This window comes from Vicugna pacos, chromosome 14 (assembly GCF_048564905.1).
Source record: "Vicugna pacos chromosome 14, VicPac4, whole genome shotgun sequence".
NCBI classification, from domain to species: domain Eukaryota; kingdom Metazoa; phylum Chordata; class Mammalia; order Artiodactyla; family Camelidae; genus Vicugna; species Vicugna pacos.
The window spans coordinates 73,121,867-73,148,522 of NC_133000.1; the positions used below are offsets into that span (position 1 = coordinate 73,121,867).

The 26,656-nt window shown below is 61.4% G+C and overlaps 1 protein-coding gene and 1 long non-coding RNA gene across 26 annotated transcripts in view; one reads left to right on the forward strand and one right to left on the reverse strand.

Annotated features, from left to right (window-relative positions):
- Positions 1–26,656, forward strand: part of MCF2L (MCF.2 cell line derived transforming sequence like) — a 103,187-nt gene that overhangs the window by 15,813 nt on the left and 60,718 nt on the right. Inside the window, exon 1 of one of the 10 annotated variants that reach the window (XM_072976574.1) lies at positions 9,226–9,740. The exons of 3 other annotated variants lie outside the window; for them this stretch is intronic. In XM_072976574.1, the coding sequence (XP_072832675.1) occupies positions 9,674–9,740 (67 nt within the window). In that variant the 5' untranslated portion in view covers positions 9,226–9,673. Of the gene's footprint in view, positions 1–9,225; positions 9,741–9,888; positions 9,971–10,044; positions 10,286–18,069; positions 18,501–23,108; positions 23,390–26,656 lie in introns of those variants that run through there. 6 more of the 10 variants (XM_072976583.1, XM_072976577.1, XM_072976571.1 and 3 more) reach the window with 6 other exon arrangements.
- LOC140701195 (uncharacterized) lies at positions 970–10,271 on the reverse strand. Of its 16 annotated transcripts, none has more exons than XR_012080142.1 (6): positions 10,157–10,271; positions 9,655–9,720; positions 7,037–8,986; positions 5,565–6,952; positions 5,051–5,252; positions 970–4,818 (listed from the first exon to the last, which is right to left on the reverse strand). It is a non-coding gene; the product is annotated as an uncharacterized lncRNA (long non-coding RNA). The 16 variants fall into 16 exon arrangements; XR_012080141.1 differs by having other exon boundaries at positions 7,037–9,006; XR_012080147.1 differs by lacking the exons at positions 9,655–9,720; positions 10,157–10,271 and having other exon boundaries at positions 7,037–8,589; positions 8,871–9,166.

Genomic DNA, 26,656 nt, shown 5'->3' on the forward strand with positions numbered 1-26,656 from the left:
GGGTGAGGGGTTAGTGGTCACCCGCCCTGAGTGGAGCCAGCCATCCAGACCAGGGCCTGGGGGCGGGGCCGTGGAGGCCCTGGGGTCTCCCCTCAGGAGCCGCAAGGCAGCACACAAGGGCCCCCTTCTCCCCCCAACCCTGGCCACCATCTTGGAGGGAAGAGGGGAGTAGGGAGAAAATCTTAAGATAAGGATTTATTCAGAAACACGGTTCCTGAGAAGCACCAGTGAGGTGATTGTATTGGGCCGAACTCGCCTGGGAGACGACGTTTTAGTTTCTCCTGTGGCTCCCGCCCAGGGAGGTCGCAGCCAGGACCAGAGGGCCCGCTGTCTTTGGACGCCTGGGTCTGCAGGTCCCGTCTGCAGCCCGGCCTCTGCTGCACCAGGGCTGGCCAGCCAGTGGGCGCTTCAGACACCTGCTCGGGGCTGCGAACCTCTCAGGCAGCCAAGCCGTGAACTGGGTTCAATCCCCACTACCTCCTCGGAAAATGAATAAGCGTAATTATCCCCCCCAGAAAATTAAAAAAATAAAAACCACTTTTAAAAAGTGCTTTTCAGTAGGGGCTTTCAGGGCGGTTGAACTGCCCTGCGTGTCGCTGTAACGGTGGCCACGTGACACTGTGCACTCGTCAGAGCTCAGAAACCGCCCAACACACGGTGGTCTCTGATGTGAACTGCAGGGTTAGTTACTAATAACACAGCAGCATTTGATCCTCAGTCCATCGCCTGCACCGCACCAGCGCGGGAGGTGCTCGTAGGAGAAGCAGGGACGGGGGAGCTCTGCCCACAGATAAAGACTACAGTAACTTTCACCTCAAAATGAGGAACACAGAAGTAGCTGTGACCCACAGAAGCGTAACTGCTAGCTAGGTGCCTTGTGAGCCAGCAAACCGCTTGACTTTAAACCTACGTGGATGCACGTGTTCTACTAAATTAACGGTTGTAAAAACAGGCGGAAACTGGCACAGATGGCAGTCACAGGTTTACTCCGGCCGCTCGAGGACAAGAGCTCATGTCTGCCCAACCTCCTGGGATTTTGCCGGGGCATGGGCTGGAGACCCCCAGAGTCAGCAACCCCCGAGTCGGCGCTCCCCTCAGGTTGGCGCCTCCCAGCCCCGTTCCACGAAGTTAGGGCCCCGTTTTATGTGGGCAACCGAGAGGCAGCCCCCTTTGTCGTCTCAGGAATTTTTTTGAATGAATTCACCCAGAGCCAGAGTGAGGTGTGTGTTTGGAACTGGTTCTGGGAGAGCTCTGAGCAGATGTTTGTGCTCTGATGTAACTTTAAAAATTAACCCGCAAAGACCGCTCCTGGGGAGACGGAGCAGACGCACTTTCCCCGACCCCCCCGCCCAGTGAAGCACAGAGCCCCGGACTTTATGTCTGAGGAGTGAGGCCAGCCAGGGGCCTCCGGGCCCAGGAAGGCGGTCCCCTGGGTTTTCTTTTGCCTCCTGTCCCCCACTCGGGAGCTGGAAAATCAGCTACTGGAAGCCCCAATGAGCATAAACTCCAAAAATCCCCAACCAAAGCCTGCTGTCTCCGCCAAAGGACCAGGAAAGGAAGGACAGAAACTTCTGGACAGTACCTGCTCCGTCCCAGACAGACTCCACAGGGAAGCACTGGCCCACCCACCTCCAGGCCCTGGAGATGACGGAGCCTAGACGTCCACCCTCAGGAAGCCGCGGAGCCTCCCCCGTGCCCCGCGAGGCGCTGCGGAGCCGACTTTCACCCCGCTGGGTGGTGGTGAGTCCGTCCCCGGTGCTGACACTCTGAGGGCGGCCGGACCCCGTGGGGAGCCCGGACTTCCACACCCTTCCCAAGACTCCGAGGAGGCCCACCGGACTTCCGCCACCCCCACCACAGTGACAGCGCAGACCCTCGGGGAGCAGAGCAAGGAGCCCCAAATCCTCCCAGCAGGGGGCGTCAGTGGCGGCCTCGTGGGGAGCCGGGACCCCGGCCCCTCAGCAGCGACAAGGACCTTCTGCCCCAGATGGCGACAGGGTCGCCGGCGCTACTGCCGAGGAGCCTGGACTCTCCTGCACCCCCGACCCCCGGCCGTGAAGGAACGGCTCCCACCTACTGGAACGCCCAGAGGAAGTCAGCCAAAGCAGCCGATCAAAAAAAATCCTGGGTCTCATAATACAAAACCGCCCACGTTTGCATCAAAACTAGTTGTCATATCAGGAACCAGAACTTCTGGCCGCTGGAGTCACAGAAGGAGAGAAGACAGAGGCGGAAGAAACGCACTCAAATAGAGGCTGAGAACTGCCCCGCGCTGCCCGACAGGCACACCCGGGTAGTTAAGAGGTTAACAGAACTCCAGTCAGAATAAACCCCCTCAAACCACACAAGGTGCAGAGTCGGATTTCTGAAAACTGAAGGCAAAGGAGCATCGCTTGAAAAGCACAGACCACCACAGCTGTCACCAGAAGACAGGTCGTGGGAGTGGTCTGAAGCTGTTAAGGACTCTGAATTCGTAATTTAAAAATTCTCAGAAAAAGAAATCCTCAGATCAAGATGGTTTCACCCAGGAATTCTACCAAAAGCACTTGAACAGCAGCTCTGCGCTCTCTCCAGGCAACACCATCGCTTCATCTCTGGGGGCTGCTTGCGCGGTGATGCCAAAGCCAGACGGAAGGAAGAAAGCTGTGGGCAGCATCTCCCGTGAACACAGACACAAGAATCCACAACAAAGCATCAGCCAATAGCATGAAGCAACGTATGAAAAGAACTATTCACTGTGGCCACGTTAGGTTTCATCCAGGAATGCAGGGCTGGTTTAATATTTGAAAATTGATGTGATGCACCATGTTAACGGACTAAAGAAAAATCACACGATCCTTTCGATCAGTGCAGAAGCAAGTCCTTAAGTTGTCCATGAGTGTTTGCCACAAACTCCCACAGCCAACACCACGCTTCCCCGTGCAGGTGGGAGCCGTGTTCTCGCTGCTCTTGCTCGGCGTTGCTGGACGTCCCAGCCAGCGCAGTGAGTCAGGAGAAGGAAATAAAAGGCGTGCAGACTGGCAGAAGAATTAAGCAGTCTGTTGACAGACGACATGAGCATCTTAACTGTGAACCCCAGGGACCCCACAGGAACGCTGCTAGACCTGGTAAGTGGGTTTAGCACGGCTGCAGGATACGTGAGACACACTGGAAGATCGACTGTGTTTCTCTCTACAGCAATGAACACGTGGGCACCAAAATTAAAAACGATACCCATTACGATTACTCATAGAAAAGTAAATACTTAGGTGCAACTCCAACAAGACAGGCACAGGGCTGGAGAACCAGAAAACGCTGACGAGGGAACCCAGAGAAGACGTAAGTGGTCAGCGAGACCGACTGTGTTTGTGGAGCGAACATCTCCAATAATAAAGACGTCAGCCTTCCCCAGCTGATCAACGGGATTCCTGTCAAAGTCCCAAGGCACAGACGAGATTATCGTAAATATGTATGCACTCAAAGGAGCCAGAGTGCTTAAAACATCTCAGAAAAGCAGGATGGAGCAGGAGGGCTAGTCCAAGGGATACCAGGGCCCGCTTCTGCACTCTGATGAGGACGGTGCAGACGCCGGAGCAGAGCAGAGAACTCGGACGCGGCCCCACCCACCGCGCCCACTGAAGTCTGACGAAGCTGGCAGGTCAGTACAGTGGAGGAAAGACAGCCTTTCAGCAATGACGCTGGGGCAGTGGGACATCGGAGACAAAACGACAACCAGGAAACAACCCATGACCGAAGCGTCACATCTTAGACAAAAACTAACCCAAAGCGGATCACGGATTTAAACGTAAAGTGTAAAACCACAGCACTTCAGAAAAAACACAGTAGACGGTATTCAGGACCTAGAGACAGACGACGCGTTTCAGACTTGATGCCCAAAACATGGCCCGCAGACGGAAAAGCGGCAGATGAGACTCTGTCAGAATGAAAGCTGTATGCTCTGCTCGCCAGAGGACCTGCCGAGAGGGCGAGGAGGAAGCACCTGCAGGCCGCAGACAAAGGACTGCCTGCGTCCCGGAGCGCGCCGGCATAAGACAACAGCCAGCAGAAGGTGGGCAACGGGGGGAGAGGACGCACAGACGGCAAATAGGCACCTGAAGGCGAGCCGCACCCGCAGCCCCTGGGGAGACACAGAGCGGACCCTCCGCCGGGCGCCGCGCACACCTGCCAGGAGGGCGAAGCTGTGTCGCCGCGACAGCGCCCAGCACCCGCGAGGCCCCTGGGAAGCTGGTGCCCGCGTTGCTGGGGGGGTGTAAAATGGCCCAGCCATCTGGAAACAGTGTGCCAGTTTCTCTTCAAACCAAACGGGCAGCTGTCATTGACCCAGGAATGGCACTGCTGGGCACCGTCCCCAGGAAAGGAGAGCGTTCACTCAGATTCACGTACACGAGCGTCCGCGGGTTTCACTCAGAGCAGCCAAACCTGGAAGGAACCCTAATGTCCTTCAGCGAGTGAGTGGTTAGAAGGAACTGGTCTGTCTACACTGTGGAACACGGGCCACACAGCAAGAACCAGAAGAACCACAGAACCACCTGGGTGCGTCTCCCGGAGTGAAAAGAGCCGGTCCCACAAGTTGTCTGTTGTGTGGTTCCACTGAGAGAACATTCCTGAAACAGCAAGACTGTGGAAATGGAGAGCGGACGAGTGGTCAGCAGGGCTCAGGACGGGGGCGGGGAGGGCGGCGGCGGCTGTCGTACAGGGACCAGGTGTGCTGGCTGTGCTGGTGTCAGTCTCCGCGCTGTGACATCAGCTGTAGCTTTGCACATTGTGCCTTTGGGGGGAAGGATCTCTCTGGATTGCTCCTTAGAACTGCACATGGACCTAGGGGGAGGGTGCAGCTCAGGTAGAGCGCGTGCTTGGGTACCGGGTTCAACCCCCAGTACCTCCTCTGTCAATAAATACGTGAATAGACCTAATTACCCACCCCCCCAAAATCTCTAAAAAAGATAAAATAACAGCATATGAATTTATAGTTGTCTAAAAAATGTCCCTCATTGCCAAGTCCACACATACGTGCTGCGTTGGACGGTTTTGCCAAGACGTAGACTCTTACTTGAAGTGGGAAGGAGAGGGAGAAGCTTTCCTCTAGGCAGCTGTGACCTTGACGGGCTCAAGATGAGTGCCTGCTGCAGAGTTCTGTGTCCAGATCTCCATGTTTAACTAGGTGTTGGGGGCGTTTAGCTCAAGCTCAGTGACCATGGTGTTGAGCCTTGGGAAGTACTGCCTCTAAGTTCAGGCTTCAGTAAATGACATTTCTGAAATGAAATCTGGTGTGTTTAAATACTCAGCACAGGGGAAGGAGGCGGAGGCATCAGCCCACATCCCAGGGGAGCTCCAGGCCTTGGAGCTGCTTCCTGCTGCTGCAGCCTCCCAGGGAGCCCCAAGTCAGCTCCCGGGCCCTCCCCCAGCCCCTCCCCCACTGCCCCCAGGGCCCTCCTAGCCCCTCCCCCACTGCCCGGCCCCCTCCCTGTGCCCCTTCCCCATTGCCCCTGGGGGCCCTCCACAGACACACCCCCCTCCCCGGTCTGTTTCCTGGGGACCTCAGCGATGAGGCAATTCCTGCTCACCTCGTTCCCCACGTCCCTGCCCCTGCTCCCCTGGGCTCGAGAGGACCCCCGGTTCTACAGCACCTGAGTGCCTGCACCCCTCCCCTGGACCTGGTTGGTACTTCGCGGATTGTTTGGTGGGGAGTGTCTGAAGATGGATGACAAAATCAAATTTACATTTGTTACTATTAATTTTCTAAAGAAAGTAATAAGCCAACTTCCTAATTACAGACAGGCGTGTCCTCCGGGGCTTACTGTTTCGGACCAGCGGCCGGTGGGGCGGGAGCGCGCGCAGTGCAGCCGGGCTCCTGAGACACCGCTTTATCTGTCCCATCAGTCACCCCTATGGTTAGCCGTTTCCTTCCCACGCAGACTCCAGACCCACCGCCGGAGCGGGCCCCATGCAGTTACCCAGGCAGCGACAGTTACAGGCCCGTTTCGGAGGCAGATTCTGTCTTTATGACAAATGGTTGATGCCCAGAATGTCCAAGGGCCCTTGGGTGTGAGTCTGTCCCGTGGGCAGGTGCCTGGGGTGCCCCTCTGCGGCTGAGTCAGCTTTGCTCCCTGCAAGGGGACAGGACGCCCCACGTTGCTGGGTGCGGCGAGGGGCACTGTTTTGCATCAGGACTTACTCTGCGTTTTTCATGGCCTGGAAGGAACGCCCCAGCTGTGATTGCTGCAGGATGTGGTGGAGGACTGGCCATCTGACACGTGTCTGTGGGGTTTTAGCCACTGGTATCTGTCTGCTCTGGGTTCCATCAGACGAAGGTGGACACCAGCTGACTGTCCGGAGCCACCAACTGACTGCCTGGGGGGTGCGGGAGCCTGGGATAGGGCCGTGGTCTCTGTTTCACAGGGTTCACTCTGCAGGGCATAAAAGGAGTTCAGAAGCAGAAACGGGATGGGCAGGAGCCCTGCGGTGCCACCGGCCGCTGTCCCCGGGGGGAGGCTGTGCAGCCCTGGTTTGGCCCCTGAGCCCCAGCCCCAGGGGCTGCCAGGATCCCTGTTTCCTGGCCTTTTGCCCACGGCCTCCCAGCGGGAATCTGGGAGCTGCACCCAGGCCGAGTATCCCCTCCCTGCGTCCCGGCGTGGGGGCACCCTCGCTCGGGAGGGGCTTGGGGGCTGCGTTGTGGCACTTACACTCCAGGCTTAATTCAGCCTGTTTCTGGATCTAGTATAGACGGGGTCGCAGTTCACGTGTGCTCTGCAACTCACCACATGGCCCGTGCCCACTGCCACATGGTCCTCCGCGTGGCCATGACTCAGAGGCTCATCCGTGCGCTGCCTCTGGGCCACGCACACGTTGGTGTGTGGACTGTGCCAGGCAGTGCAGAGCTGGTTGCTGGATGTCGTCAGCAGCTTCACTTCAGTTCCCGAGGGACGCACCACCACCGAGCCTGGTGCCCCGTCTGTACACGGTGGTGCGTACTTGTTGGCTGTTGGCCCAGGCGGAGTGGAGCCCGGGGAGGGCAGGAGTCCCCCTCAGCACTCACCTGGAGCCAGTGCCCAGGAGAGGGGACAGGCCCAGATCCCTTCATCAGATGGACGCTGGCTCCGCACCCCACTCGCGGGTGACGCTGCCTGTCCAAGGCTGTGGGTGTCTTCAGAGTGTCCTTTCTGAGCCTCCCCGCCTCCTTGCTCCCCACCTCCAACGCGGTATAAGATGTCACAGGAAGCGGGCACCCAGGCCTGGCGGGGCAGCTCCTGTTACCTCCCAGGAGGCGCGTCTCCGCCTCCCCAGAGCCACCCACCTGTCTCTAGAGGGCAGGATCCCAGGGCACCTGGATTCTCAGAACCCGAGCTGCACCCCTCTCCAGCGCTCCTGTTTCACACCTCTCTTCGTGGCTAACTTTCCAGAATGGTTGCTGAGGATGGCTTTGGTATCCAGGGATCACGTTACCTTCTGCCTTCCCACCTGGGCTCCCTGCTGCCTCTCGACTTCCTGGGACAGGAGCTCTGGGGCTCAGATCCTCTGCGCAGTGTGGGGTCTGGCACCCTACCTAGCTGGCCCTTAGTTAGCCGTGAGGGACTTTGGGGATGACATTCCAGTTGACACATGACGACGTTTCCCTGAAACAAACACTTGTTTTTAGGTCTGCGTTAACACGTGTCTGAGTTTGAACCCGGCCTCTGCCACTTTACCAGCTGTGTGACCTTGGGAGAGTTGCTGAACCTCTCTGTGCCTGATTCTGTAGTACAGGGTAGAAATAGTCCCTGCCTCCTAGATCCCTGTGAAGATTAAATCAGTTCACACTGTAACCCGCTTAGGAGGGTCCCTGGGACACAGTAAGTGCGATAGCGTCGCGTGGTTGGTAGGATTTTTATACTTTAAGCAAATATTAAATGACTTTTATAGCAAGACAACACCACGTGCTGTGATGTAAGGAAAGAGTAAAGGTTCCATACAGATTGCAAGAGAGGAGGAGGGAGGTCGGGACTGGCTCGCGTGGCTGTGGGGGTGTGGGGCTGCGGGCTGCAGGCTGGGCCCCGGGAGCTGGGGGTGCACCTGGGTCTGGTCCGTCTGGCAGAATTCTGTCTCCCCGGGGCGACTTCAGTCTTTTTCTCTTAGAAGGGGGGAGGCCCACCCACACCCACACTCACCCCCGGGAGGGTCACCCAGACACCCTCAAAATGACCCTCGGACAGTGTGAGCAGAGACCTGGGCTCTGAGGCCAGCAGACCCAGCCCGGCGCAGGAGTTAGCGGCCCGGTCCCGGAGACGCACCAGCAGACTGGGCAGAGCGGCAGGCGTGGGGCTGAGGGAAGAACGTCTGGCTGACGAAGGCAGCGGGCTCAGCCAGAGCAGCATGGCCGGAAGGCCTGCCTTCCCCTGGGTTTGCTTCTGATTTAAAGACAGGATAGACTGGTGGCGGAGCTCCAAGTGTGGACCAGCAGCACCTGGGATCCTGTCAGACATGCGCGTTCCTCGGCCGCCTGACTTACTGGACGGGAACTCCGGTGGGGGTGCGTTGGCCGTCTGGGGTTAACGAGCCCTCGGGCGGTGCAGTGCACCTCAGGTTTGGCACTGCCCGGGGATACTTCCAAGCCTGAAGAGCGGAGGGCCAGGCGAAGGGAGAGGTGGCCATGCCTGGAGGAGAGGATGCCCGCCCAGGTGTGTCTGTGGAGTCTAGAGGGAATGTGGCCTGGGACCAGTTTTGGCCAAGGACAGGTGTGGCTGCTGTTGCCCTGGGACCAGCGGGAAGGTGGATGCACCTCCTGCACTGTGGGGAGGGCAGGCCTGGCACCTTTGGACGCCCTGCCAGGTGACTGGCCTTCCCTGACATCGGAGGCGGGAGGCTGTGATGATGGGGGCCAACCCTGGGCTTACCTGGCTGTAGACGCAGCTGGGTTTGCTTGGGCTGGAGCAGCCCAGGGCGTGTCCACAGGAAAGGCTCAACCTCTGCCCTGCAGTCACACCTTTCCGGACGCCCCCTTCATTGGACGCTACTTTGAACCACACAAAACTGCTGATATTCAGTGAGTTTTGATGTAAAAAAGCCAGCATTTCTTAGATTTACCCTACACTTTCCCTGCGTGAGTATTACACCTTTATTTGATGCTGCAATGATTTGTTTCCAGATCTTTCCTGCCAGACCCTCGAGCTCAGAGGGCAAATGCTGTGCCGTCTTCATCCCCCACCCCCACCTCTCTGCCCCACCCCGCCCGCCCCGGGCCTGCAGGCAGCCCTGAGGGATGTGAGCACACAGACTGCTGACAGGCGCTGCCTGCTGGAATTTCCCAAACCACTGTGGAAGCAGGCACTTCCTCCCGGAACACTCCTGTAATGCCAACCACGAAAGGGCGGCCAGCTCCTGAGTTAAGGAGAGGCCGGCAGGACCCAGGGAGCACGGTGTTCCCCCGCCTCCCCGGGACGCGGCGCGGTGGCCGCGCACACGCATGACTGGCATTCGCAGGGCACTGAGGTGTAGAATGCACTGAGTGGCTTCGTGCCAACCATGGCGAGGTCGCCGGGCCCCAGCCGGCGGTGCGCGCTTCCCTCACTGCGCCTTGCGTCCTCGCGCAGGCGGCGCTCCTGGGGGAGCGGCCCGTCCCCTGGCCACCTGCGGACCCACCGCGGACCCCCGGGCCCTCCCACCCGCCGACCCGCTCACCTGGCGCGACCTGGGCGGTATGCGGCGGCGGGGGGAGGGCGCGCTCGGCTGCTGCGGCCTCTGCACCTGCCCGGGGGCGGCCGGAGGTAAGGCCGGCGGGCTGCAGACGGCGCCGGGCCCCGAGCTCCTCCCTCCAGTCCGGGGAGGGGGCGGGGACCCGGGGCTGGAGGGGTGGGCTGGGCTGCGCCCGCGGGAGCGCTGAGGGCCGAGGGCCCGGTGGGGTGCGCACGGCGGGCTCCCAGGTGGTCCCGGGGGCGCCGTGACCGAGCGCCCTGGTCACCGCGGGGTGCGCACGCGGGGCTCCCAGGTGGCCTCAGTAGGTGCACTCGCGGGGCTCCCAGGTGGCCGCGGGGACACGCGGGGCGCGCCGCTTCCGCTTCCGCTGAGCAGCCCACCCCCACCCCCACGCGCAGGGCGCGCCCCCTCGGCGGGGCTCGGGGACCAATCCCGGGAAGGCAGCGCCGCCGGCCCCCTCCCCACCGCTACCCCTCCCGCAAGGCGCCTCTGGTGCAGCGGCGAGCGGGCTGCAGGGCCGTCCTGCGCTGGCGGAGGATGAGGTTCTGGCTGAGAAATGAGGAGATGGCCCTGGAGGAAATGGTGCAGCGATTACACGCGGTGTCCAAGCGCACTGGTAGGAGGAGCTGCCGGCCCCGGGCCTGCGTTCTTGGGCTTGACATCGTGTGCCGAGTCGGGGAAGCGCGCCTCCTTCTGTGTAACAGCCTTCATTTCTCTCGCCTAGCGGGGGTAGCGGGAGGACCGGCGATGGCACCTGTCCGGCGCTGACAGGCCCGGCGGCCGTCCGCGCGCTTTCGCCCGCCTGGGGTGGTGAGCGCCAGCAGATGTGTGTCGGGCTTCCTGGGCGCCCCCAGGCTCGTCGGCGGGCCGAGCCGTTGCCTGGCACCTGCCCGTTCAGCCTGCATTTGGGCTGCGTGTGCTGCAGTAGCAGTGGAGGAAGCGTCCGTGTTTGCGGCCGGGAAGTCATCTGAGCTGGGGGCTTCTGGAGCGGGCGTGGGGATGCGGGGCCCATGGGAAGTTCATTTTGAGGAGGGGGAATCGGATTAATCAGGTAGTTCTTTCCTCCACCGAATATAATCTGCCCCCGAGACAGATGTTTGGAAGTGGCACGGGTGGGGGCTGGAGGGGGCATGGCTGGGCGCTCCTGGTCTGTGTTGATGACACGATGACTTGCAGTAGCTTTGAGGAGCGGTTCCGGCGGGCTGGCTTGGATTTAGGAGAGCCCTGCGTGGCCGTGTCGGCCGCTTCTGAGCCTTCAGGCTGCGTGTGCGGGGGCGCCCGGCTCGCGCTGGTTCTCCTCGACATGGAGAGGAAGTAATCGTCTGTCACTGGCAGTGAGCTGCCCGGTTTTTGCCCGGTGTTGCCATGTGTTACGGTCAGGCTGTGCCTCGTCATCTGAATATTACTTTCCTGAGAGACTGGTTTTGCCAGTTGCTTCCCTTAGGTTCGGTGCCCCCCCCAAGCGGGAGACCCCAGCAGACCTGCAGAGCAAAGCGGGGACTGCGTTTGAACACGCTGTGTGTGATGATCTAACCGAGGCTTTGGGAGACATTCAGCTTTTACCGGCGATTTCTGTGATGAAAGCGACTGGATTTATTGTATGTGGGTCGGGAGCAAATAAAGTCGTTTTATGCCATCTGGTCCCTTGTTCTTAGCTGGCTCCCCTTTCTCTGAAACGCAAGTCGCGTTCTGTTTGGTGCAGGATTTGGCGTGGGGCTGAGGTGAAGGACACGGCCCGCAGGTTCCCAGCATGGAGGGGAGGGCCGCCCTCCACGCCCTCTGCACTGGGCTGGAGTCAGGACTGCAGAGCCAGCGGGAACTGTGCCAAAGAGTGATGTCATTCCCTGCGCTTCAGGGATGGAGGCTTCTTCGTGAGCTGGAGAGACGCATGTGCACTTTGCATTGTACAAAGGCTGTCTCCCGCGGGCAGGAGGCTGCTCACCACCCACTGAAGCCAGGCCCCGCAGGGACCGCCACCCCCTGAGCAGCGACCCCCACATATGTGTCCTTTACACACCTGTGCCACCAGTGGTCTCAGATTTCATCAGGACTCTGCAATCCAGGGCAACACAGCCCTGGTCTGATGAACGTCCGGTCTGGCTTAGTTAGGGGAGAGGACCCCAGGTTCCTCCTGTGAGCACCTCCTTGCCCTGGCTTTCACACACAACATGGGTGGCACCACCGGATGGAGGCTGTGAGGTGTGGTGCCAGGCTGGGCGTCATGCGGTGTAGACAGTGCCACCACCCAGCGTGGGCGGGTCACGCGGGCTCTGTTGGGGACGGGGACGCTGGTAACCTACTCACCCACGCGAGCCGACTTCTTTCTCCTGGGAAGAAGCCCCCGCCTGCGGCACAGCGGCTTCTTGCCTGGAGGTCCTGGCGTCACCTGGGCTCGTCTGGCCTCCAGGGGCGTTCGGACGTCAGTTTGCATGTGCTGCTGCTGTGATTCAGGGCAGGGGGGGTCCAAGCTGAGCGCTTGGACCCTCCCTGACCTCTCACAGACCTGCACCCTCGGTGGATCCACCTTGAACTGGTCGGTTTTATCCGTGTCTGCTGTCCGGACCCGCGGCTACCTTGTTTTAACTTCAGGTTTGCAGTTGCTCTGACGGCTCCAGGACGTTCGTTATCTGGATTAGTCCTGTGAGGGAGGCTGCGGCTCGCTGCCCATGTGGCCTGTGGGTCCGCGTCTGTTGGCTTTGAGAATTTACTTTCTCTTTACCCTTGAACTGAATCTTTAATCGCAAGGCCAGGAGCCCTTTCCAGCGGCCAGAGCTCTCCTTCCATGTGGAAGGGCTCCTTTTCCAGCATTTTCATGACTTCGGTTCCCTCTCTAGATGTGCAGGAGGTGGTGAGCAAGTGCGAAACGCCTGGGAGAAATGCTCTCGCATCTCGTTAGTTGATGTGAGCATTTGCCCAACAGGAGGAAATGGCCCCACTGAGCCCCTAGGTCACCCGCAGGGAGTCATCGCAGGTACCCCCTCCCCCGTGCAGCTCCTGAGTCAGGAAGCCGGGGGCAGGGCCTGAGAATTTGCATTTGTAAGTTCCCAGGTGATGCTTGGACGCAAACCTGGAGACCCACTAGTGGCAGGTTAGAGGAAGGGTCTTTACATCTAGCGCCACCTTCTCTGCTAACCAGCCTTGAGCGAAATACCAGCTCCCATCGTGGATGGATGGCTGGACGGCTGGACGAGCGCAGGGGTGCGTGGGTCGCGTACAAGACAGTAGAAATGTGAGGGGTGTTGTACTTCAGGGTTTTCAAGCCTCCCGAGGGGGCTAGCTGACAAGTTTCAGCGCTCTGCCTGCTGGGGGAGCAGAGCAGACCATTGCTTTACATCAGACGCCAAGTGCGGCCCGCCTCACTCCTCCAGTCGGAGTTCAGCCGCGGGCCGCGTGCTCGCTAGTGCGGACGCCGTGCCTCCTGCCCGTTCTGTCCCACCTTCTCACCTTTCACACCGCTCGGGAGGCCGTGTGCTTGCGCAGGCCGCGGGGCCGCCGCCGTCACCATCACCGAGGAGAAGTCCCGTCTCCGGAGTGGTCGTGCAGGGGCTTGCAATCTTAGCAGACGCTGCCGGCGTGAGGACCTGGCCGTGTGCCGTGTGCACAATGGTCGTAGCAGAGCCCCCTCGGAAGCAGGCTGTCAGGGACCAGGAAGTAGGAGAGGAAATGGCCCGGGGCCCCCTTGCTGCACTGTAACTATTAACACTTGAGAAACATGGCCACCAAATGTTTCCCAAGCCTCCGCTCCCCGTCGGGTGGGAGCTGTAACCATTGTCACTACGGGAAAATAATTTTAAAGTCCCTGGGGGTCCGTTGATCCTCAGTTTAACCAAATGGAGTTTCTGCAGCTTAATTCTAGCAGGCGAGGCTGCCTCTCCCATATCTGCTCATCTCCGCCAGTTACTCCCCATCCAGGGGGCGCTCTCCATCTGTCTAAACCCACTGCTTCCCCAGCATCACCATCTCTGTGAAGCACACGCTGTTAATCTTTGTCTTTGGGCTGGTGCCGTTATGAGCAGTGTTTTCACACTTCTGCATTTCTGATCAGTTAAGGATTTATCTGCTCACGTTGATTGTATACCTCTGACCTAAGAGAAAGAAATATTTGTTACATTTTGCAAAATGTTTGCAAGCTAACGGTAGTTGTCCCATGCACATAAAAATCGAGTTGCCTATGTTAGAGTTAAGCCTTGAAGTTAAAATGTAGCAGTGTCCTCAGGGTGCTATTTGGATGAAGTGTAGCGTGAGGCTTCCCGCCTTGGGGGTGGTAACAGTGCCGCTTGAAGAGCCGGCGTGCGGGTTGGAATCGGTGATGGGAGAGGTGACCCTGGGTCCAAGCCCGGCACCACGGTCCGTCAGCAAGTGCTGCCTTGGTCTCCCCATCTGTAAAATGGGCCAGGAGAGGGGCTGACGTGAGCAGTGCTGTCCTCACCTGTCACACACGCACGTGCTCACAGCTCAGCACATCTCTGCCTCTGTTGTATGTTACCAGCGTGTCATTCGACTGATGTCTGGATGATGAAGTCTGGGGATTCTCCAGGCGAGTGAGAAAGAAAAGGAAGCCTTGGGTGGGGAGTCCAAGAGGAAGGGACCAGGGGCCAGTCACACAGACGGGATTCTCTGAGGCGACGCAGATGCACAGAGAACAGACCCCCGTGCGTCTGGGCCTCAGAGCCCACGAGGGAGCCTTCCCCAGCTCGAATCCCAAAGAGTCAAACACTGAGAGGATATCGGACTTTTGGGGGGGAGACGTTCAAGGAAACTTAGAGTGGGAAATACAAAAGGGCTGATGGTTCTTTCTCAGTTTTAGGGAGATTAGGTGCCCTTGTCGTGCCTAGGTCGGGGTTTCAGCAAATGTTCATGGTTTTTGCTCGATTCCGTTAGTAACTGCGTGAAGGGATTGAGTCCAGTCCCCAGAGCACGACCAGTCTCACCATCACAGCATGTGGCTGTGGTCCTTAATTCATCAAAGGGTGGAACGAGGATGAAGTGTCACTGAAGACACTTCAGGCAAGATTTCAGAGAAGGTGCGCTGGTGCCCCAGGATGCCTTCACTTTTGGAAGGTGCGCTGTCTTTACAGACAGAACCTTTTAGGGCTTTGGTTTCTGAATCCTTAAGGGGGGGATCACGTCATTTGATATTTAAATGATAACAAAACATGGGAAGCTGTTGAATGCACAAAGATGGCAGGTTTCCGTGACTCATCCGTTTCTGTGCCCCCACCAGCTCTGACGGGACTGAAGTTTTTACTGTTTTCCTTCCGAAACCCACCCTTGGTTTTGGCAGGGCCGCAGATTTCGTTCCCACGGGCTCTTCAGTTCACTCCCCGGGTGCTTAGGGGGCAGAACCAGGGCTTGGCAGCCAGTCCAGCGTGTCCACCGTGGCGGCATGTGACGGCGAGGTTCCGCCTGGACTGGAGGCGTCCTGGGAGCAGTCTCCGACACCACCATCGCGTCACGTGATCTGTGTCAGAACCAGAGCGTGTCACTGCCGCGTGCTGGCCCAGCTCAGGGAAATCCTTTATGTAAAGTTGGTCCAGCCACGTTCCAACCTGTGTCTCTGAGAGGTTAACGCAGACAGAGCAGGAGGGACCTCAGTCACCTTGTCGTCCGTCGTGTGCTGTGGGAGCTTTCTAGTCATCTGACTCGGGCATAACTCCAGCCGTCGTCGTGGCTGGTCACGCAGGTGTGATGTGTCCTTGATTGAAGGGAATTAAGTGTGTCGTTTAAAAGCTCGTTTCTAAGAGTGGCCAGTTCTAGACTCTCTGAAGGCCTGTTTCTCCACAGACGGCTCCCTTCCTGGATTACAGAAGCCTCGGGGCTTTAGAACCAGAGCGTGCCTTACAGCTATCTCGATGGCTCGGCTCCCAGAACTTTCTTAGTTGGAGGGAAGACATGCTACTCAGCGTTGCTACTCGATGCCCCTACCAATAAACGTGGAACAATCTGGGGGGCCTGGCCGTGTGGCTGCCCCAGGAACCGTCACCAAGTAGGACCGCGAGGTTGTGGCCAAGAGCAGTGCCAGGTGACGGGGCTGGGACCCGGCGCTGAGCTCGGGGAGGGAGGAGGGCTGGTCCGCTGTGTGGACCTCAGTGCTGACCAGACACGGAGACCATGCAGCAGGAGAATGAATCACACGACGCAGGGGCACCGGTCGGGGAAGAACCCAGGGAAGGATGAAATCGGGGCGGTGCCTGTCTGTGGGGAGGAGGCGTGCTCCGCGGGGCCGGGGTGGCGGGGGCCCCTCGGGCAGGTTGCTCAGCTGCGTGCGCCAGCCTCGTGTGAATCCACCCATCAGGCATGAGAGCCACGTGAGAAGGGAGAGGGACCCTTTTCGCACTGGGTTCCAAGCATGGTCTGCATCTTCGGTGCTGCGGCCGCTGCTCCCGCCCGCGTCGGCCCTGGAAGGAGCAGTTTCGGCCGCCTGGCGTCTCCCTTGGCTTCAGACCTTCCCTGAGTGGCTCCCTGCTCCCCCGGCATGATTAGTCTTAGACCCTTTTACTGCCCCAAACCATAATGCTTATTGACAGGAATTGCTTCGTAACTTGAGGCCGCGTTGTCTAAAATTCACCCCTGGACCCAGAAGGGTTAGTCCAGTTCCCGTGAGGCCTGTGGCTCCTTCACCTCCTGGCCACGCTCACACGCGGAGGGCGGCCAGTGTCCTGTGAGGAAGCCCTTGGACCGCGGGTGTCTGTGTTTTCACGGGGGCTGTTCACGGGGAGGAAGTGCCCGCCGAGGGCTGGGAAGACCCCGCAGAGTCCCGGGGTGCTCTGAACCACGGCTGTGGGTGTGCAAGAGGAAGAAACTACCAGATGGTGAATGAGGCTCCTGGTGCAGCTGTGACTTTTGGAAAAGGTTTTACTTAATTTTTAAACTTTATTTACTTACTGGAGGTACTGGGGATTGAACCCAGGACCTCATGCATGCTGAGCACACTCCCTCCACTGAGCTACACCCTCCTCTCCGGAAAAGGCTTTAATTAGCAGCATTTGAAAAACACACCTAGGTATTTAGGCAAAATCGGGTTGACCCCGCCACTCGTTGGGGAGAGTACGCCGCGTCATAAGCCGTCGGCAGGCGTGCGAGGCCTGCTGCCCAGCGCCGTGCCCCCGGCCCCAGGACGGGGCGGGGGAGACCGGGGGTGCAGCAGCCCAGGGACGGCCGCTGTGGCTTCCAGTCACCCAGCGGCGCTGCTTCCGTGGACTCGCAGTGATCTCGTCTCCGAGTGGCGTGCCCTGGTCACGGGAAGGGGCCTGTGTCCTGGACAGCACATCAAAGGCGCCATCTGTTTCCTCAGATTGTGAGCTGGGCCAGCCTCTCCTGGAAGCAGGGGTGAAGGGACAGAAACTGAGCACGGACGCCCTTCGACTTGGGCGTGGCCCTGTCTCCCTTTGTCTCGTTTCCCTGTGCCTGTGGGGGCAGGGCTGGCGCAGCCCCTGGGCTCCCCACGGCTGTGCCTCCGGGATGCAGTCCACGGAGCCCGCCTCCCTCCTGCGTCCTCGCTCTCAGGACCTGGCAGGTCACCGCCAGGAGCTGGGGACCTGGCCCAAGTCTCGCAGGTGCACATCTTTAGTCACCGCCGTGTCTCAGAAAGATGGGAACCAGCAGCAGGACGCCGCCCCTTCTGGGACCCAGGCTGTCCCCTGACCTGTGGTCCCCAGCAGGGAGGACATGTCATCCAGCGCTCCGCGCTCTGTGAGCACTCGTGGGAGGAGGGGCACTGAGCCAGGGAACTTAAGCAAAGGCCCCACCACACTGGCTTTGGGCAGGGGGATGGAGGCGCTGGCTTAGCCCAAGTGCGGCGCCTGCTGCTCTCATCCTGCCACCGACCGGCTGCACTTAGTCAGCTCCCAGAGGCCCAGGAGCCTCCGAGCCTCCAAGTCACACAGTGTAAACAGCACGGAGCTGACCTGCCCGGCCCACGGTGTGCGAGGCTCCGACGCGCCGAGGGTGCCCGGCCGGCCGGCCTGCAGCAGGCGCAGCCCTGGGCGGGGGCGGCCCGGGGGCCCTGGACACCCCCCTGCTGGGATGCGGGGGGCACCGGGCTGCAGGCTGAGCGGCTCCCGGGGGACGGTGCCGCCCACCGCGCGCAGCCTGTGACGCCTCCTCTCCCCCGAGCTGGACGCCCGGCAGCAGGAACTTGCCAGTTTATTTCAGGAACGCCTGGGGCCGCTTCCTCCCTCCGGCCTCGTGGGTGTTTGTTTGGACTGGAGGCTTCCTGAGCCCCAAGGTGTTTCTGGCCGCCGCTGCGAGCCCCTCACGGAAGCCCCTCACGGAAGCCCCTCTCTAAGGAAGGAAGCGCCCAGGACAGGTCGTGGTGCCGGAGCCTCGCCCGCTCGGCAGGCCTCCCCCGCCCCCGACACCACAGGGCTTTCTCCTGCGTCCTGCGAGGCTGCGGGCAGGCGAGGGCCCGTGTTGCAGGTGGCGTGGGCCCCGTCTGCAGCTGCCCAGTGCACCCTCGGTGCCCGCGGGCGTCACAGGGAGGCTCTGCGGTCTTTCTTGGGACGCAGTAAACCCAAGGCCACCAGAGGTCGTGTGCTGCCAGCACCCGGCGCCTTGCCCCACGTCTCTGGAGTCTGCCTGGCTTCCAGCTGTCCCCGCGGAGCCCTGCCGGGCGCCAGAGACCACGTCCTCCTGCCCTCGGGTCGCATTCAGCTCTCGTGTGAGCCTGCCCTGCAGACCCGGAGCCTCTGTGCCGTGTCCTTGGTGGGAAGACCCCGCGATGGCCGAGCGGGCAGCGTCACGTGGAGACCCGGGGGCCCCCCGGTCTTGGTCCTGCCTGTGGCCCCAGCTGCGGTGTTGGAGGCACCGGGCTTCGAGTTGCTCACAGTCTGGTGAGGAGGGACGGGTGGCGCTGTCCGTGGGGCATGGGGACAGGTGCCGGGTGTCTGTGTATTTCTTTCACCAAAAATGTGTGCCGTTCACACGGCTTTTGAGAAAGGTTAGAAATGAGGTGCTGGGTGGTCCAGTCTGGTTCGGTTTTCTTGGCCTCTGGTTCTGAGGCCCTGGACTCCAGCAGGGATGGCTATAGGGCAGACACAGTGCAGGTGGCCGTCCCCACAGGTTTCTGGGGGACCACACTCCTGTGCGGAGCCCTTTCTGCCTCACAGGGTGCCCTCTGGGATGGAGCTGAGCTGTCCGCATCCTTCCCCAGTGCCCCAACGTCCCAGCGTCTTCCCCCTCTGCATTGGGGGGGTCAGCCAGGCAGACGCGGCTGGCAGTCACCTGCCAAGTAGCAGACCACCCTGACATGTTTCTCTCTGGGTGGCGCCGTTTTTACTGGAAGGGACCATTTTACTGGGCTCTAAGCATTGGCTCAGCCAAGCGGCACAGTAGAAATTCTCCCAGGTCCCCGAGAATGTTTTTACAGATCCACTTCCCAGCTGGAGGGGAGGGCCCCATCGCTCCTTCTCCTTCATCGCAGGAGCCCCTCCCTCCCTCCCTCCCTCAGGGCCTGGAAACAGGAGGGGGGTCACTGCTGACTGTGGGGCCACTGAGGGGTGCGACTAGGGTGTCAGGTGGAGTCTGTTCCCTGGACAGACGCCCGTGTGTCTGCGGCACGCAGGACACCAGAACGGCAGGTCGGAGCCAGCCCAGCCTCTCCGTGGTCCGGGCCCCACGGTCCTCTCCCTTTCGGGGAGCGCTGGGCACCGCCTGGTGCTGGCGGTTACACCCGGGTGGGGCTGCGGGAAGCCCTGTGTGGGCCCGGGAAACCTCCAGCAGCCTCAGCACCCGGGCAGGGCTGCCCCCGGGGGAGACTCAGCCTGCACCGCCAGCCCCAGCGCTGTGGCTCTGGGCCCGCCGCCTCCACCTCCGGACTCAGGGGGTCTTCTCCGTCTGTCCGCTGACTTCTGTCCTAACTCAGTGAGGGAGTGGTCTCAAGGGGCCGTGTGCCCCCTGCCCTGCCCGGCGCACGCCAGGCTGTGACCACTTCGCTCGTGCCTCTCCCCAGCCGCCGGGCACTCCACACGGCGGGGGCCCCGAGTTGTCCAACCGACCCTCCCTGGCCTTGCGGATCTGCGCTCTGGCTCTGTCAGGGTGGCCGTCAGGACCGCCGACCCTGGAAGGACTCGACTGTCCTGACTCCCAGAGGCTTCGTGGGGTGGGGGGGCGAGGGTGGGGCCCAAGCCTGCCCCCACTCCCTAGCCCCACGGCTGGGCGGGCAGATCTAGGGCTCCAGGGGGTCCCCTCGCTGAAGTGGGGACCCAAGGGTCCTCTCCCTGTGCAGTGGGAGCCACTGTGACCTGCAGAGATGGGGGGGCAGCGTGTGACCTGGGCAGCTTCTCGTTCCCTTGTTAGCACATCAGACGCCTTGTCCTGTGCTCTGCCCGTTGGTTCAGGATCCCATGTGGGCAGTTAAGTGCTTTGTGACACAGGTGGCCCTGGATCATGGGGTTCCGTGTAGCCCCCCTGCACTGTCCCTCCCCCTCTAACTGTCCACACCCCCTCCCTGCACTGTCCACCCCCTCCCTGCACTGTCCCTCCCCCAACTGTCCACCCCCTCCCTGCACTGTCCATCCCCTCCCTGCACTGTCCCTCCCCCCTCTAACTGTCCACACCCCCTCCCTGCACTGTCCACACCCCCTCACTGCACTGTCCACCCCCTCCCTGCACTGTCTATCCCCTCCCTGCACTGTCCCTCCCCCAACTGCCCACCCCCTCCCTGCACTGTCCCTCCCCTCCCTGCACTGTCCCTCCCCCCCAACGTCCACACCCCCTCCCTGCACTGTCCACACCCCCTCCCTGCACTGTCCATCCCCTCCCTGCGCCATCCACTGCCCTCCTTGCACCGTCTACCCCCTCCCTGCACCGTCTACCCCCTCCCTGCACTGTCCATCCCCTCCCTGCGCCATCCACCACCCTCCCTGCACTGTCTACCCCCTCCCTGCACTGTCCACCCTCTCCCTGCACTGTCCACCCCCTCCCTGCACTGTCCACCCCCTCCCTGCACTGTCCACCCTCTCCCTGCACTGTCCACCCCCTCCCTGCACTGTCCATCCCCTCCCTGCGCCATCCACCACCCTCCCTGCACTGTCTACCCCCCTCCCTGCACTGTCCACCCTCTCCCTGCACTGTCCACCCTCTCCCTGCACTGTCCACCCCCTCCCTGCACTGTCCACCCCCTCCCTGCACTGTCCACCCTCTCCCTGCACTGTCCATCTCTCCTCTTAACTGTCCTGCCTGGCATTTCGGGATAAGTTTCCTTGACCTGCAGGAGCAGTGATCAGGCTCTCAGGTCCCCACTACTTCACTTTGTCCTGGTCCTGGAGAAGCAGTCTGGCCTCGACTTTCCTTCCTGCCTGTGAGTTTGCCCTGATTCCCTCCTCACGGACCCTTCCGTGCACATGTCTGTGTCAGGCTGGCCTCTGCATCCCCGTGGACAGACCTCCCCGTGCCCCACGGCCGTGTCCCTGGGGGTGAGCGTGAGGGGACAGTGCGGTCAGACCCCAGCGCGAGCGAGGCTGTGGTTTCCTCCGACAGCCAGAAGTGGAGTTGTGAGTTCACTTAGAGAAAGTCAGGGACGGCCTCTAGGTTGTCACCCCTGCTCTGCTCCTGCCAGGAGCTGCCGCACTTTCAGAAACAGAGCATCTCCTGCACTGAGCGCTTGGGGAGGGGCGTCCACTCTGCTCTGGGGCACCGAGGACTGAGTCTCCACCAGCCAGGAAATGGGCTGTTTCACTCAGAATTGAAAGTTCCCTTTAGGAACATAATTCAGGTTGTTGTGGGTAGTTTTACAGAGAATCAGAACTGACTTTTAGAAAAGCACGTGTGCTCACATGCAGGTGAGCATCCTGGCGGCTAATGCAAAAAGGGGAAATGTTTGGACACAAGGTCACATGCAGAAAAAAGGTCCTTCTGGAAGGAATTCTGGAGGAGCAGTCGTTCAGCTGCGCTGGAAGCGTTGGAGCCCTCAGTGGGTGATGACATCCTTGAAACGCTTTCTCTTGTTTGGAAAATGCAAGCACCTGGAAGTACTGAGCTCACAGCGCTGAGCCTCGGGGAGGCCCTTTCAAAGCGGGCAGAGCTTCCGCACCGCCTGTTCCAGGCAAGCCCAGCCTGAAGCGGGGACCTGACGGGCCCAGACTGTCCCAGTGCTGTGCCGCCGTCCTGGCCGAGCTAGACTGTCCTTACCTGCTTGGGCCACCAGGGCACAGGGCGGCTGTTCCCGTGGCCTTGGGAGGCACACGCCTGTGGCTGCCGAGGCCAGAAGCGGGTGGCGAGGGTGCCTTAGAGGCCTCGGGTTTCCTCAGAGTAGCTGGAAGCGTGCCCAGCGCTTGGGACATACAGTTGGCCCTCAGCTGTGGGGCCCCGTGGGGCCCCGTGGGTCTCGCCCACCGTGGGCGTCCTGCCCGCCAGCCTGGTGCTCCCCGTTTCAGGAGTTCCAGGAAGCGGCAGGGAGCACTCGCCCTCCCTGGGTGGTTCTGCTTGGCTTTTCGGAGCACCCAGCGGAGAGCTGGTGGGGGCTGCAAGGGCAGAGCGTGTGTGCGGTTTTATTTAAAGTGCTTTTTCGGAGGAGAGACTCATGTTGGAGAGCCTGCTGTGGGCCCTGCTCAGGCCTGTGGGGGCGTGGTGGGGCGTGGCCGCCCGAGGAAACTAGTGTTTGCTGGTGTTCGTGTTGTTTTAAATGTTGGGCAACTTGGTGGAGGCGGCAGCTCTGGCTTCCTGCCCCAAATCCCTGATCTCCCCAGACCCAAGCCGCTTCGAGCCTGGGGCTCAGGCGTCCGGGTCGCGGTGGGGTCTCAGCCCCGAGGCGCGCCAGGCTGCCCGCCCCCCCAGCTCCCCGCCCCCAGGCCCCGGGGTCGGAGCGGCTTGGACTCCAGTGGGGAACAAGGCGTCTTGCTGGGCACCTGCTGGTTGGGGTGTTAGGACTCTGCCCCTGCCTGATCTCTGAGCACTGGGGGAGGGCACGGCCCCCATCCCCGAGCAGCCCAGTCCCCGTGGTGGGCCGGGCCGGGCCCTGGCGACGGCGGCGTGCGGCGTGCGGCGTGTGGTGGTGCAGGCGTCCTCCGGGGTCTGAAAGGGGGTCTCCCGGGGCAGGGGGGCGACGCTTCACACCCCAGACCCAGCCAGAGACGCAGACCCGGAGTGGAAGTCTGGGAGGGGATGACAGGGGCGTTGGAATTCAGTGCCAGTGTCCACACTCGCTCACCTTCCTTTAAACAAACACGGCCGCCACCTCTGTTTGTTCCTGCAAACTGTCACTTGTGTCTGGAGCCGCAGGCTTTATCAGGTGGATCGGGGCAGACGTGGCGCTGCCGTCAGGTCAGCCTTCTCGTGGCTCCCCGGGTGGAGGGGAGCGTGAGCTGCGTTTGGCCTTCCGTGGCTGCTTGGAAGCACGGGAAGCCTCGCCCGCAGTGCCCCTCGTGCCTCGACCGAGGCCAGGACGGGCCGGGTGGCCTTGCTCCCCCACGGCCTGGGAGCTGCGCCGGCCGAGCCCGTGTGTGTGCACTCGGGCGGCGTGAGGAGAGGAACCACCTCGTAGTGATTCCTCCCAGTTCACGGGGGAAGCGAAAGCGAGGAGTCAGCTGGACCGTGCAGATTTTAGGGAGCAGAGTCCAGTAAAAGAGGCTGATGGGCAACCGGGGAGGGCAGCGGCCGGACGTGGCGGAGCACGTGCCTGGAGCCATGGGAGACCGAGGGGCCGCCCGGATCTCCGTGGCGGAGATGAAAAGCTACTACATCTACGGCGAGTGGTGCTCCTGGCTGTTGTCTGCTGCTGAGGGTGAGTCCTCCGGCCCCTTGGGGTCACTCCCAGCAGGTGTGTGGGGACGGGGTGGGGACCCCGCCCTGCAGCCAGTGGTTGTGCAGGCGGAGACGGATGGGCAGATTTCTGGCGTCCTCGTGGGTCGTGTGCAGTCCGCATCCCCTTGGCATCTGGAAAGGCTCAGGGAGAGGACTGTCACCTCCCTTTGGCTGAAAGTGTCGGCTCTGCTGGTCTGAGCTGCACAGCCAGCACCATGCCCCCAGAGCCGCAGGCGGACTCCTTCAAGGGCACCTGGTGGACAGAGGTCCAGCAAGACTCAGGGCAGAACAAGCAGTTAGCTGTGTGGTGCCGACAATCCGGGACAGAGCGACAGGGGCCAGTGACACACTTGAACATCGGCCGCCTCATACGTCTAAGCGCAGCTCAGGGGCAGAGCGGCTTCCTGGTCCGTTGTCCAGGGAGCCCCCTGAGTCCTCCTGGGCTGTTGCAGTACCCGGGCGTCACACTGCCAGCGGGTCTCTTGTCCGGTAGGCGGTGAGGGACGCTGCTGCTCTGGCGGGAGTCCTGTCCTCTGTGGGGAGCACTCGGGGGTCACTGTGACCACGACCTAGAGTGTCACCTTTCCTTCAGTAGAACCCAGGCGCGCTCAGGAAGCTGCCCTCCCTGGTCGGTGCGGCTCCGGGGCCGCGTGTGGGCACAGCTGACCTGCCCCGCGGGCAGCAGCACTGCCTTCAGGGACAGAGGTCCCGCCCGACGGGGTGGCTGCGGGCTCGGCCACACTCAGCTGTTCTGTCTTGGCCTCTGTGGGGCTTTGTTCTTTGAGCGTGGACTCGAGGTCAGCACAGCCCCAGGTAGGCGAGTGTTGGTCTGGTCAGCTGCACCGCTAATTGTGATGTGGTTGCCGGTGTCGCGGTGGAACAGACAGAATGTTCTGGTGCGTCCTTTGGGGGCAGCGGGGCACGTGGCACTCTGCCCCTTTCCTTAAGTTCTTCAGCTGTTACTGCATCGGGTTGTCTGGCTGTGGGGAGTCAACAAAGCGTCTGAGACGCTGGAGAGTCCACCTGCGTCTGACTTTAAACTACACTGAGCTCAGAGCAAGATACGAGAAAATGCTTTCTGCGTCTTCATCGGCACTTCTGGCAGTTTTGTCCCAAAACTTAACTGAAAGCGAGCCTTGAGCCTTGGAAAATTTCGGGGAGGGAAGAAGGCCCTTCTGGGACGGCTGACCAGCGTGAAGAAGCCGCCCTGGGTATTCCAGGGGGGCTGGTCCTTGCGCTCCCTCAGCCCCGGAAGGTGCCCGCTTCCTAGCCGGGCCGGGGCGGCCCTCCCGGGGCCAGGCGGGCGTGATGTCCGTGGCGGCAGGTCCCGGAGGGGCCCGTGGTGTCGCTGCAGACCACGTGGTTGGCGGGCACGGGAGCTCCCCGAGAAGGACGAGCCGGCGGCTGGAACAGCGGGACGGAGGAGCCTGGGATCCAGACTGGGGACGGTCTTTCAAGGGTCCAGTCGAGTCTGAGGGAAACGAGCTAGCGTTTGGCCAAAGGGGTGCGCACGCGCGAGAGAAAGTGGAGGCATAAGTTGGGACGGGGGGTTGAGGGCAGAACCAGGCTCCTGACCAGAACAGACCACCGATTCCAGAGGGTCTGCAGGGGGTGCTTTGAAATCCTGACCCCAGGATCCCAGCAGGAGAGGCTGCGGCCCCAGGCCCAGCGTCGGGCGGGCCCCAGGGCTGAGGAGCGCCCCCATGTCCTGAGAGGGGAGGGGCCCCAGGAACCAAGTGTATTTCCTGAGCTGGAGGGTCTGCGGGGCGGGCGGCTCTGGCCCTGGGACCCGCGGGGCTGCCCGCGGGGTCTGTAAGCTGCGCTGGCAGAACCGTCTGAGGGCGGAACCACTGGCAAGTATTTCATGATGTTGCCGTCACTCTGGAGAGCCCGCTCACGTCCCGCTGCTGAGGGGTGGGGGCCGGGGGCCCCGTCCTGCGGGGAGACCCGCCCCTTCACCCCCAGAGGTCACACCGTGGAGCCAGGCATCTTCCCCTCCGGGGCGCATGCCCCTCCTTGAGGACGCCTCTGCCCGGCCCAAGGTCTGGTGCCTCCTCATCCTCAGGCACCGACAGGAGGACTGTGACCAGCTGCGTGGGCCCAGGTGTCTGCAGAGGTGGGCTTGAGCCAGTGGGATTGGGTGCAGGGTGGCCCCTTCCTGGCTGTGAGTGCAGCCAAGGGCCTCGGTCTTCTCATCCGTGAAGTGGGGGTGCTGGTACCAGCACCACAGGGCCGCTGGGACCCATGTCTGCCCCAGGCCGGTTCCTAGGGACATTCCCACCCCCACCTCCCACCCCTACCCCTCACCCTAGGCCCCCTCTTCTCTCCACCATCGCCATCTGTGCGCCACCTCCTGTGCCCCCGGCAGCCGGCATCTGTGCCCCCAGCCCAGGCGTGTCATTCTCATAACAACCTGAGGGGCCCCCATCACCCCACTTTGCAGACGAGCTCATGGAGGCGCTGGCTGGCCTGAGGAGCTGAGGTCCACTCAGGCCCTCCGCTCCCGGCTTGGAGCGAAGGAGGCTCCTGAGGAAAGCCTGCGGCTGAGCCACTGTGGCCACGGCCCAGGAACCGCCAGCGTCCGGCCGTGGTTCAGAGCCCGCATTACACTCTGGGCTGAGGCTCGTTCCCTCGGTCACGGCAGGACTGTGGCCAGGCCGTCCCTCTGCCTGTGGCCCCAGGAGAGAGGCAGCTGTTGGGGGTGGGGAAGTGGGTTTCGAGCCCACAGCCCAGCAACAGGCGCCTCAGCTCGGTCCTGCCTGGTTCACCCACAGGCGGGGAACCCTCTGTTCTGCCCTCCTGGCCCTGGGTCACTGAGACGGGCGGGCAGAGCGGAGAGCCTGCTGCGTGCTGGTGTGGGGCGTGTGGGGCTGGTGGGCTTGCGGCAGCAGGTGGTCATGGCCCACAGTCCCTCCACCCAGGCACCTCCTCAGGCACTGGGCAGTGCCAGGACGCTCTCTCCGTTCCCTAAGGTGCCCTGGGCCCGGTCACCACACTGGCTCGGCCTGTCCTCCCAGGGCCCTGCGCTCCTCCACCCGCCCCAGAGTAAGCAGGTGTCTCTTCTGAGCCCCAGCTTGGCCAGGTGCTCCACGTGTCTTTAGTCATGTCCTGCAGCGCAAACCTAAGTGATGTTTTAAAGTAAAACACATTTGCTTCCGAGAGTTTTAAAAGTAGAAAGAGCTTTCTAAAGTGCCTTGGTACCCGGCCGGGGGTAACCCTGGGGCCCTCCTGCCCCACCACGTGGCCG